We start from the raw sequence: 12,510 nt of genomic DNA, 5'->3' as shown, positions 1-12,510 counted from the left end.
CTTGTGCCATGCTTTATTTGTGGTGGGGAAATAAAGAATGCTGAATAAATATCAATCTGGAAAGTAGGTTGTGCTTCAACACAATAGGGAGGATTCTACATCCTGACCTTTTTTTTCAATCCAAAATGGGATTTTACTTTGGAGAGAACGATCCCTCTGTCACGTCCGATGTGGCAGACGTGTGGAGTGTAGATAAGGACCCAAGATGCAGACTGCTTAAGTGGTGAGCGAGCTTTAATAACCAAAGGATGACACAAACGGAGAAGAGGTGGGCGAAACCCAAAACCTAAGAATGAACTAAACTGGGAAAAGCTAAGCAAAAACAAACCTGAAACCTTGAAACATGAAACGGAGATGCAGGGAGAATAATGCGGCCAGAATACGCAGGAAAATGGAGGGGAATAACACAGACGAAACAGCAACTAACAGAGGCAGACACGAGGTTTAAATACACAGAAGGATAACGAGGGAATGAGACACAAAAGGAGGGCACAGCTGGGAGTAATCAGACCTGACGAGACAGGGGAAGAGTAAACTGAACACACTGAGATAAGACACAGACCGTCACAATAAAACAGGAAACACATACACACAAAGACACAGACTAGCAACGCGGACTTAACACAGGGGTAGACGGCAGAACAGAACAACACTAAACCGGAGGAAGAACAGAACCAAAATGACACTGGTAGAAAACACAAAACGCTGGGTCAAAAGGACCCAGGATCGTGACACCCTCCTACATTAGTACTACCTAATATCTCAGTTATTTTGTTGGGACATTAGCATTGAGGCAGCACACTCAACAGACTCCTCTTCATTTATATTGTAAGTACTTTCCTGCTTATTGCTTTATTCTACTAAATTTCATGTTATCATGAGTGTTACATATCTTTTTATATGACTGATGTATGTTCAGTTCTGTGAAATGTCTCAAATAGTTATTAGCAAATTAAATTTAGGATCTCATTTTGTATAGTTAGTTAGTAGCGTGGTTGTTTGAAGTATTGCTTGACATTCTAAACATATGCACAGAAAATCCCTTGAAGCTACGATCACAATATTTAATACAATCTCTGTTTTGAATGATCAGCTTTCATTTTTTCTAGGAAAAACGTACGTTACATATATTTTTAATTATCATTTCAGTTCTTCACTGAGAAGATGAACCCACTTCTTTTTTTGTGCATCTTGTGCCTATCGGTCCACATCACCTACACTCGCCTACCTCCTGATCGTAAAGGTCAGAAAGGAGATCAAGGAGATCCTGGGATACCAGGAGTACCTGGACCACGTGGGAGAACTGGAATTCCTGGACTTCCTGGACGTCCTGGTGAAATAGGTCAAAAACATTATGAGTTGACAAGAATGTTGTAAAGAATATGACTTCTTATCATCGTTTGATTTGGGCCCATATTTGTGCAATTTGACTTTAGAAGGCTCAATGCATGTTTCTTTGTTTTCAGGGGATATAGGAATACGTGGGCTTCCTGGGCACCCTGGAGAAACAGTGTGCACTGAAGGTAAAGATAAGATAAGATACAATAAGATACGACGATCCCATGTAGCATACTGATATTAGTCTCAATCTTTGTCAGACAGCACAAGATCAGTTTGATGACAGATTGCACAGTGAATTAGTTGTTGCTCTGCAATTTAAAAGAAAAATAGACCACACAGACTCATCAGCTCCTTTCATTCCTGTTGTACTCTCACAATTTAATTTCAGCTACAGTTGAATCCAGTTGCCCAGATGTTGAAACCTTAAAAAGCAGACTTGCTGAGTTAGAACTGGGTAAGTATCATGATCAAGATATTATTAAATATGTTTATTTAAAACTCTTTCAAAGGCCATCTGTTAATAATTTGTTGTTGCTATTTACAATAAATCCTGTGTTTTTGCCTGATGTTACAACTTGATCAACATTAAAACCGTTAAGAGTTAGTTAACAGTTAGTAGCAATAAAAAACAGCTGATCAGAACATCAAAGCTAAAAACATTTGAAGATGATTGATGAATTGGCATATTCATTTAGAAGCCTCCAGAGATTTGAGGTGTGGTGTGTGATGTTGTTCCTACAAGGTCTGTGTTTTTAAAATTTGATTTTACTTGCCTTTCGTTTATCTAACTATGACAAATGCACATTGAAGATAACGGTTTTTTTTCATGGTTTCTTAATTGCTTATTTGCTTTGTTGATAATGTTTTCTTGAGTCACAGCTTGTTCCCTGACATTTTTCTGTTCTATAGCCATAAATTATCACTTTGTCCGGAGAGTTGGTCAGAAATACTTTGTGTCCAACAAGGAGAGAGGCTCTTTCTCCAAGGCTGTCGAATTCTGCTCCCAACAACACTTAGAGCTGGCTTTGCCCCAGAACGAGGAGGAGAACAACGCACTGACTCAAGTGTTTGGCGATGATTACAAGGCAGCTTGGATCAGTGTCAACAACAAAAAGGCAGAGGGGAATTTTGAGGTGGACATGAAAAACCAACGTCTGATCTTTACCAAGTGGGGTGAAGGACAGCCAGACAAATCCATCCAAGATACAGGCTGCACCATGCTGTCAGAAAACGGCATCTGGCGAGTTACACCGGAATGCTCCATCAACGCTTACATCATTTGTCAGTTATAGAAAAATCCTGGTCCCTTGCAAATCTCACTTTGAGGGATTTCCCCCCACTATCATGTTTATCTCAACTTTTTTATTGCACTTTCTTATATTACATGTAGAGAAATGTTCTCATTTATCCCAAAGGAACGAAAATCTAAACTTCTAAGTTAATTACTCATAAACAGTTTCATTGTTTTGGGCAGATAACACAACATGATGAGCATGTAAGATATTAAGACAAAATCTCATGAGACAAACAAAAAAACGTAACTTTCAAACACGATGAACAATTTAGGATATTGTTAGAACAGACTCCTGTATAAACGCTCATAATGCTGAGCTTGGAGTTGCTTATGAATTATGGGTAAAGCCTCGGGGATGTGTTTTGTAGAAGAAAGAAAACTTTGTAGTAGTAAAAATGAGACCAACGATTCTCAATTGACCAACTGTAGTGAAACTCCCAATAGCAATGAGTTCATGAATGCTTTGTAATAGAAATAACTATTACCTAAACAGACCTAAGTTTAAGTCAGTTATTCTGATGCTTGACTGATGTATTGTCAATAAAACATCTACGGTAACTCTTCATGATTTCAAATAAATGCTTTTTCATCACTAATGTGTTTTCTGCTATATGTCAGTGTGTTTATGTTAGACAAAAGCCTTTTTCTGTCTCCATCTTCATAATTATATAAATATAATAATAAATGTATAAATAATTAAACATTGAACTGCAATAGAAACCAATTGTTTGTTGTTAGCGTGGCATTCAAATCATGAAATGGTGAAAGTAGGTCATTATGTTATTATTCACATGGTTATAACGCAGTCCCAGACAATTTGAAGATATCTTTTAACTTTTTCCAAAGGTTGCTTTGAATACTTATGTAGTGTTTGCGTATAAAAACATCATAAATTGTGCATTTCTACATAAAAGCGTTTTAAGCTGGTTGGTGTTTGCTCTTTGCGACGCAATACTGCAGTTGTGGTTTGTCAAGAGATTTATTCTAAAGACACTTCTTCAGCTAAGAGTCTAAGGGTAGAAACACACACAGACGCTGTGTTTTTCACTTGTATACAAGGGCGGTCACAGAACGCTCACACCAGAGTGGGGGCCCTGTGATGCGCGCTCTGTTCTTGCACTTGTCTTTATTTATATACAAAAGTAATACAACAGTGAATACGTCTATTCATAGGCAGAGGAATGTTAGTGCGTAGGGAGTGAAGATAGGAGTGGTTCGGATGTATGTGTGTGTGTTGTGAGATTCAGAAGGACGCAGCCCTTCTTCTTGTTAGAGAGCGCAGATAAAAGTGTCCAGCTCTCCTCTTCCTGCTTGTTCAGCTATTATCGCTGTGAGAAAGAATTTATAAAACAGTCTTGTAGTGGACAACAGTCTAAGTCATCAAAAGGTCAACATACAATATTCTATCATATGCAAACTTATATCATTAAAAGCTTATACTGACTACTAAGTTCCTGAGCAACAGACCCCAGAACGTAAGAATGGGAGAGCACACCTCCTCCACCCTCATTCTGAATGTGGGTGTCCCACAGGGGTGTGTCCTCAGTCCCCTCCTATACTCACTTTTCACCCATGACTGTTCACCTATCCACACCAGTAACACCATTATAAAATTTGCTGATGACACCACTGTCATAGGACTGATCGACAACAACAATGATTCAGCGTACAGAGAGGAGGTTCAGCATCTGAAGCAATGGTGTGACGACAACAACCTGCATCTGAACACAGCCAAGACCAAGGAGATGGTAATCGACTTCAGAAGAACAAAGCGATCTGAGCACTCTACCCTCTACATTGATGGGGAGGAGGTAGAAAGGGTAGAAAGCTTCAAGTTTCTCGGAGTCCACATCTCGGCCGACCTTACCTGGTCCACAAACATCTCCCACCAGGTAGGGAAAGCACAACAAAGGCTGTACTTCCTCAGGAAACTACGTCAGGCTCAATTACCCCAAAGACTGCTAGTAAACTTCTACCGCTCCACCATTGAGAGCCTTCTGACTTACTGCTGCACACTCTGGTTCAACTGCTGCACTGCGGAGGACAAGAGGAAACTGCAGCGGGTGGTGAGGGCAGCAGAGCGGGCAATCGGCACCTCACTAACTCCCCTCAGAGACATCTATACTGGCAGACTTCAGCAGAAAGCCAGCATCATCATTAAAGACCCCTCACACCCTGGACACTCACTTTTTTCCCCCCTTCCCTCTGGTAAACGCTACAGGTCCATCAGGTCGAAGACAAACAGACTCAACAGAAGTTTTTACCCACAGGCTGTCAAACATGCCCTACCTCCACCCTGATTGGAGGATAACTGCACTGCCAACACTCATGGACATTACACCTTATTTATAAATCGTATTTCTGTTTATACTTCAATGCAAACAACACCCCTACCTCTTTAAACTGTATTTATTATAACATTATTTAGTATAGTTCCAACAGCACCCCCCACCCCACTCAATGTGCAATATCACTGATCACACTGCACCTCTCAATGCACCTGCTAGTTAGATGGCATGTATGTGTATGTATATAGATGTAAGTGTGTATGTGGAAATATGTGTGTGTATGCATGTACGGATGCAAATATGTATATATACATATATGTATGTGTGTGCGTGTATGCTTGCAGGTGTATGTATAACTTGTACATATCTTTCTTGTGTAAATGTAAATTTGTCATTGTGTAAATACTTACGCTATTGTGTACTTCACACACATGGAGAGATGCCAAACTGCCTTTCACTGTTCTTGTAACAGTGACAATAAAAAGCTATTCTATTCTATTCTATTCTATTCTAAGTACAACTTTCCATTGACATTGTTGAAAAACTGGAAAGAAATATCAACATACTTAGGAATAAAATGGAGGTGTCATGATAACTTCATAATATCAGAGATCAGGAAAACGGTTGTTAAAAATGAAAGAGGATTTTGTATTAAAATGACCTCTACACACACACACACACACACACACACACACACACACACACACACACACACACACACACACACACACACACACACACACACTCATTCCTACTCCCAGTTCCCATATGAGACTACGCAGCTGTTGTTTACATGGAGGTCTGCCTAATGTCTCGGCTATTTTTCTGTGGAATGAGCAAAAAGGAGGTACACCCAACATAACAATGCTTATTTGTATGTTGACTTCTTCCCTGGAGTCTTTTAAGCACATCCCTAATGCTTCCATGGGAGTTAGGAGGACCAGTTGCAGCCATATGCTGCTAATTAAATGCACCTGATTGTTGTGGTGTAAGCCTGCGTACTATTTTGAATCTTTCATTTCTGTTAACAGAAGAGTAGGCCAAAATTACTCTACAATTATGTGAGAGATTGATGAAGTCATACAGAGGATGCTTTGTTCAAATTATTGCTGCTAAAGGTGATTCTGCAAACGTCTGATTCACAGTGTTCCTAGTTTTTCACTAAGAAATGAACATACTGAAATATTTACATTGCACACCACCTCTGCAACATCTCAGTGTACTATTTTAAACATTAAACTGCTGTTTAATTTCCTTTAAATATGTGTTTCAAACAATTCAGCGTCACCTGATTCATTTCTCTTAAATGTTGAACATTGAATTTTTACGTTTTTGACATTAATGCGTTAACGAGCCAACAGTGTTAATGCGTTGACGCCGTGCAGCCCCACGCACTGGGCGATCCGTGCTAACTCGCTAACGGAGATTTGCCTCGTTAATGCGGTTATGGCGTTAACGTAATTTTAACGAGATTAGCACTGACAGCACTACTTTAAAACAATAGTGCACTCATGTCTTAATCTTATAGTGACAATTGTTTGCTCGAAATGAGCACAGTTCTTTTTGAAATTGAGTTTTGTACAGGGCGTTGCTTTTATGTTAAGTGGCGGAAACTGTTTGTGCCTCATAAAGTCAAACTACATCAAATTACTATTCTCATGTTTAGATTCATAGAGTCTTTAAGGTATCACAACACAGTGGCCTTTTTTTGGTTTGAAAGGAGGGAGGTTAACGGACAATCCCTAATGAGACGTTCCAGCTGCTTACTGTGGACTCAATCCCTCCCACATTACTTCTAGCAAATATCTCAGTTCTCTTTCTGTGGAAGCAGCAAAGAAGCAGTACGCCCAGCACATCACTTCTCGTTGGTGGGGTGAGTTCTCTCCTGTTTATCTCTGTATTGTACTAAGTTTTGTGCTACCAAACGGTTTTAACTCTTGGAAACACTTTAAAACAACAAAGATAAAGAAGTACAACATGCTAGCAAGAAAAATTTAATTAAATTTAGCAACTTGTGCGTAGAAAATGTCTACAATGAGAATATTTATCACTCTTCCATTTGAGGGTTAGGGCTACATGGCTTGTATATGGAAAACTTAATACTATATTTAACCAAAATTTCAGTTCTGAACTACGAAGATGAAACTGCTTCTCTTACTCTCCGTCATCTGCCTGATGGCCACTGTCAGCTTCAGTCAGCCTCCTGGTCCTCCTGGTCCTCCTGGTGAAAAAGGCGAAAAAGGAGACCGAGGATCTCCTGGGTTTCCTGGGATCATGGGACCAACTGGACGAGTTGGTCTTCCTGGGTTACCAGGGGATAAAGGTCAAAATCATCGATGTTATTACTTCATTCCAGCAGTATTTTAAAAGATATAATTTCCAACCAAATTTAGGGCATTTGTTTTTTATTTGGACAGACAAATATATTTGATTTGACGCCACAAGCACCTTTAGCTCACTACCTGTTTTCCTGTTCTGCAGGGGATCGAGGATTTCCTGGGATGCCTGGATTTCCTGGAGCTGATGGAACATGCTGTAAAGTTTACACTTATTTAGATGCTGGTTAGCAGCAAGTCAATGACGATGGATGAGCTAGAAAAACAGTTTAGAAATAGTAACGACTTGTCTTTTCCATATTTCTCTCATGACTGTACAAAACATCCTGAAACTGAACAGTTTAAAGAGCCCATTCAGTAAGCTTAAGCACAAAACGAAGAAACTTTAAATGTTCATTTGTAGGTACAGCACAGCTGTAAGTGTGGCCTCTGCGTAAAGTTCACTAACTTGATCTGTTTGTTTCAGCTGCTACTGAGACGAACTGCCCAGATCTCAGAGCCTTGAAGGACAGACTTGCCAAGCTAGAGCTCGGTAAGTGTCACAATCATGTGTTTTTAATCCAAATTCAAACACAACTCAGTTACAAAGAACTGTTTTTGTCAAATACACAGGACTGTATACAAATCTGAATAGTAAAACTTTAAGACTAATTTTCAGTGATGATTAATGAGTCATAATATTCAGTTTTCAGAGTGCTGCAGAAATTTCTCTGTCGCAGTTTTCTATTTATCTACAACATTAGATTGATTTTAAATGTGAAGTTTAAGAGTAACAGTTTGCTTCATTATATTTTTCTGTTCTATAGCCATAAATTATCACTTTGTCCGGAAAGTTGGTCAGAAATACTTTGTGTCCAACAAGGAGAGAGGCTCTTTCTCCAGGGCTGTCGAATTCTGCTCCCAACAACACTTAGAGCTGGCTTTGCCCCAGAACGAGGAGGAGAACAACGCACTGACTCAAGTGTTTGGCGATGTTTACAAGGCAGCTTGGATCAGTGTCAACAACAAAAAGGCAGAGGGGAATTTTGAGGTGGATATGAAAAACCAACGTCTGACCTTCACCAAGTGGGGTGAAGGACAGCCAGACAAATCCATCCAAGATACAGGCTGCACCATGCTGTCAGAAAACGGCATCTGGCGAGTTACACCAGAATGCTCCATCAACGCTTACATCATTTGTCAGTTATAGAAAGTTCACAGTTCCTTGCAAATCTCGCTTTGAGGGATTTTCTTTCCCCATGTTATGTTTATCTCAACTTTTCATGAAGTGAATTAACACATAACTTTCTTAAATAATGATAAATGACATCCTACCCTGTGTATGTTGTTTGTTTTTTTTTACCAGTTTATTAATGACCTAGCAAGACAACTTAGGAAACAAGACCTTGATTAAGTTTATTAATAATTTTTAAAATATTACTACTGCTGACAAAACATATTTAGAGTTTTCATCTCTCTTTTATGTAAATGCCAGATGGTATATGTGTACATGCTTTAAATATAAAAATTACACAATAAAAACAACACTGCAGAAGTGTGGGATTTTACTTTTACTTTTTCACTTTTACCTTTTACTAAAGTGAAAAAACGCAACTTTAAATGGTGTTTTAATTAATTGGTTTGACTTTGTAAACTGATATTAATGAGGCAACATATAGTTTTCTGCTCTTTTTATTAAATGCAGACAGCAATTTTGTTTGTCTCTAATCATTTTAAAAAGTAATTACATAACGAAGAGAGTGAGAATTTCAGAACAAAAATAGTGCTATAGATATAAACTGTATCCAGGCCTAAAGTTACTGTGGTTTGATTAAATATTAAGACTAAAATAAACATTTATTCCAAATGAATGTAATTACACGATTTAATGTAACATTATGTTACTTATCTTGTAAGATTAGTTAAAAAGAAAAAAAACAACAACAAGTTAGCAGAGGATGGTTTCGATCCATCGACCTCTGGGTTATGGGCCCAGCACGCTTCCGCTGCGCCACTCTGCTGCCCAAGCGAGGGCCGCAAAGGACACAGTCTATTGGAGCTCTGCATACGCCCCTCCCACTGTTGTCTTTTGCAGAGGCGACGACGATAATGCATTTTACACCACATTTATAATGCTTCGTAGATAATACGCAGTTTAAACCTACCTATCACATTAGTACAACCGACTATGAGAACAACAGCTACCTGCTCCATGGTCACATCCATAAAACATCACGGAGCACTTTTTTTGGTTGTTCCTGCCTTTGTTGTAAAGCACAGTTATTGGCGGCAGAGGGCGGTGTTGCTCATTTTTGTTTCAACATTTGAAACAACAACATTCAAAAGCAAAGAGGCACGTTTAAAAATCTAAATGATTCAATTCTTTAAGTTATATTTGTTTTGTATTCAGTCATACTTTTGAACTTACGTCTCACTATAGTGATGGTCATAAGATCTCACATTTCACAGTACTAATTTCTCTACTTAGAGCATCATCATGTCCTTTCCCGAGATTATCATCAAAGTTGGTTTTCATTGTGTCATTGGCTCAAAGTTGACTCATTTTTATCATGTTTAAATAGCATCAGAATCATTTCACTGGTGTTCGGAAATCAAATGAAGAAATTGTGCCTCTAACAATGTTTTTCATAAGCTCTACAATACAATGACAGTTATTGTTTTGCTGAAATAAAATTTCTGAAAAGTTGGAAATTATTTATAAATTAAATAACCTGTATGTACTGTAATATTTAGATTATGCACATTTAACATCAACATTTGAAAATGATCATGTAGTAGAATTGAGTATTTTCTTTTGGATTGCCAAATTAATGCCATATGTCATTGACACAAAATATTGTCATCTCTGATCACTCCCCTGTCACATTAACCTTAAACATCCAAAATGCAACTAGACCGCAGCAAATATGGAGGTCAACCCTCTACTGTTAGGTGAGAAGGATTTTCATGAATATTTGGAAACACTGATCTCTCTGTATTTTGATGTAAATGACAACTCAGAAACTAAGCCTGCTATGCTTTGGGAGGCCTTTAAGGCCTATTTCAGGGGTACTATTATCTCTTTTGAATCAGCCAGAAGGAAGAGAAACCAGGCTAAGCTCCTTGACTTGGACAAACAAATTAAAGCTTTGGATAAAGAGAACGCCCAAACGCCATCCACTATGCTACATAAGAAAATACAGTCTTTAAAATATGAATATAATAATCTACTCTCAGCAAAAATCAGTAAAGCCTTTTTGTGCACAAGCAGAAATACTTTGAGCTTGGTGACAAACCACATAAAATACTAGCAAGACAACTTAGGAAACAAGAACAAGACAGTACAATTCATAAAATTAAAAATAATGCAGGTGAGGCTTTAACGGACCCCAGAGATATTACCAATCACTATTTCCAATTTTATCAAAGTTTATACGCTAAACAAAATATAGATTGTGACTCTATGAAAAAGCTCTTGGATAGCTGCACTTTTCCAAACCTAGGGGAGGATGAACTCGCATGCTTAAACTCAGGAATAACAATAGAAGGGATCAAGTAAAAACAATTAGGCTCCTGGACCAGATGGCATCCTCAGCGAATTTTATAAGAAATTTAGTGAGATTTTGTGCCCATACCTGCATAAAACATTTACTTAAGCTCTAGTAGATAAAGTCCTCCCTCCCACCCTTACAGAGGCAATTATAATTGTTATTTATAAAAAAGGTAGGAATGCAGAGAATGTTGGTTCTTATCGTCCCATCGCCTTGCTAAATCTGGATGGGAAACTATTCTCTAAAATATTTGCCAGTAGATTAAGCCCCTTTTTAACACAGTTAGTACACCCAGATCAAACTGGATTTATACCCCAGAGAAATTCATTTTTTAATCTCAGGCGACTATTCAACATTATTTACTCCACTGCCAGACCTAAAGAAGAGTTGGCAGTTTTGGCACTCGACACTGAGAAGGCATTTGACCAGACTGAATGGCCCTATTTGTTCTAAATATTGGAAAGATTTAAATTGGACAAGAAATTTATTTCAATAGTGAAGTTGCTTTATGTCAATCTTCTTACCAACCAGATTCTATCCCCATCCTTTGGCTTATATAGAGCGACAAAACAGGGATGCCCCCTCTCCCCATTGATATTTGTCTTGGCAATAGAGCCCCTTGCTGAAAGCATATGTAAAGATCCAAATATTTTTGGTTATAATACTGATACAACTACTAATAAAATCTCACTCTATGCAGATGATATGTATTTTTAAGCAGATTAAACTACACTTTAATTTGAAGTCTTTGTCCGCTATTACACCCATTGTAGGCAATCCATCTTTTCAACCATCTATTTTAGACAATACATTTAGACTTTGGAAACAGGTAGGATGTTGCACAATCAGTAATCTATACTGGGAGGGTGTCTTTGCCTCTTTCAAGCAGTTACAAGAGCTATACAAGCTACCAGGGAGAGACTTTTTTAGATAACTGCAGATAAGAGACTATGTCAGGAAATACGTACAGGGCTTTGAGAGTCTTAACATTTCCGGTCTCGATAAGTGTCTCCAACTTTCACCTCGTAGTGAGAAATGCATCTCTTGCACCTATCAGAATCTAATGTCAGTAAGCCCTGTGACCTCATCCTTTATCAAATCTAAATGGGAAGAAGAATTAGGTATCACAATCACAGACACTCAATGGGAAGAAGGTTTACAGAATAAATGTAAATAAATGTGCCTATAATGCAGGACAGCGCTTGATTCAGTTTAAATCTTTACATCGTCTACACTTTTCAAGAGAAAGGTTAAATAAAATATGCCCTGAGGTCTCTCCTATATGTGAGAAATGCTCCCTAGCTGAAGATATGTTAAGCCACAGTTTTGTTTTTGGTCCCAAGGTTGAAAAATATTAGGCCGACATCTTTGATTCAATGTCTGAAATTCTTCATGTGCAGTTGAACCCTGATCCACTAACAATTATTCTGGGCATCTTTGATGATACTGTGGGAATAGACAGTGCAAAGTGATGTTTGATATCCTATTGTATTATTAATGCAAAGAAACGTATTGTTACTCATTGGAAGAAGAGAGATGCACCCCCCCCTTAAAGCTCTGGCTTAATGAGCATGGCAAATTCATTATATCTGGAGCGAATACAATATACTCTTTTTGACAGACTCTCTTCTTTCAGTAAAATTTGGGCAACTCTCTTTACATTTCTGAAGATATAACCAGCAGTTGCGGTTATATAGCGCAATATAGCAGTGGCGGCTCTG

The 12,510-nt window shown here is 38.3% G+C and overlaps 2 protein-coding genes across 2 annotated transcripts; both read left to right on the top strand.

Moving 5' to 3' along the window:
- The first annotated feature begins 613 nt into the window (after positions 1 to 613).
- LOC116312359 (mannose-binding protein C-like) lies at positions 614 to 3,231 on the top strand. The gene is made up of 5 exons (XM_031729943.2): positions 614 to 828; positions 1,150 to 1,342; positions 1,467 to 1,523; positions 1,730 to 1,795; positions 2,251 to 3,231. Exons 2-5 carry the CDS (start codon positions 1,165 to 1,167, stop codon positions 2,631 to 2,633), a joined length of 684 nt encoding a protein of 227 aa, XP_031585803.2. The 5' UTR covers positions 614 to 828; positions 1,150 to 1,164; the 3' UTR covers positions 2,634 to 3,231.
- Positions 3,232 to 6,656: 3,425 nt separating this feature from the next.
- On the top strand, positions 6,657 to 8,796 carry LOC116335642 (mannose-binding protein C-like). Its single transcript, XM_031759747.2, has 5 exons — positions 6,657 to 6,796; positions 7,048 to 7,246; positions 7,405 to 7,458; positions 7,726 to 7,791; positions 8,066 to 8,796. The coding sequence occupies exons 2-5, from the start codon at positions 7,063 to 7,065 to the stop codon at positions 8,446 to 8,448; spliced, it is 687 nt and encodes a 228-aa protein (XP_031615607.1). The 5' UTR covers positions 6,657 to 6,796; positions 7,048 to 7,062; the 3' UTR covers positions 8,449 to 8,796.
- Positions 8,797 to 12,510: the final 3,714 nt, after the last annotated feature.

This window comes from Oreochromis aureus, linkage group 7 (assembly GCF_013358895.1).
Source record: "Oreochromis aureus strain Israel breed Guangdong linkage group 7, ZZ_aureus, whole genome shotgun sequence".
NCBI classification, from domain to species: Eukaryota; Metazoa; Chordata; class Actinopteri; order Cichliformes; family Cichlidae; genus Oreochromis; species Oreochromis aureus.
This window is presented reverse-complemented; position numbering and strand designations above follow the sequence as displayed.

Bases quoted from the DNA above. Each gene is read 5' to 3' on its own strand.
- LOC116312359 (XM_031729943.2), top strand. From the start codon at position 1,165: ATGAACCCACTTCTTTTTTTGTGCATCTTGTGCCTATCGGTCCACATC. The intron at 1,524-1,729 runs GTAAAGATAAGA...ATTTAATTTCAG, and splicing joins AGAAACAGTGTGCACTGAAG to CTACAGTTGAATCCAGTTGC. The intron at 1,796-2,250 runs GTAAGTATCATG...TCTGTTCTATAG, and splicing joins ACTTGCTGAGTTAGAACTGG to CCATAAATTATCACTTTGTC.
- LOC116335642 (XM_031759747.2), top strand. From the start codon at position 7,063: ATGAAACTGCTTCTCTTACTCTCCGTCATCTGCCTGATGGCCACTGTC. The intron at 7,247-7,404 runs GTCAAAATCATC...CCTGTTCTGCAG, and splicing joins TGGGTTACCAGGGGATAAAG to GGGATCGAGGATTTCCTGGG. The intron at 7,459-7,725 runs GTAAAGTTTACA...TGTTTGTTTCAG, and splicing joins TGGAGCTGATGGAACATGCT to CTGCTACTGAGACGAACTGC.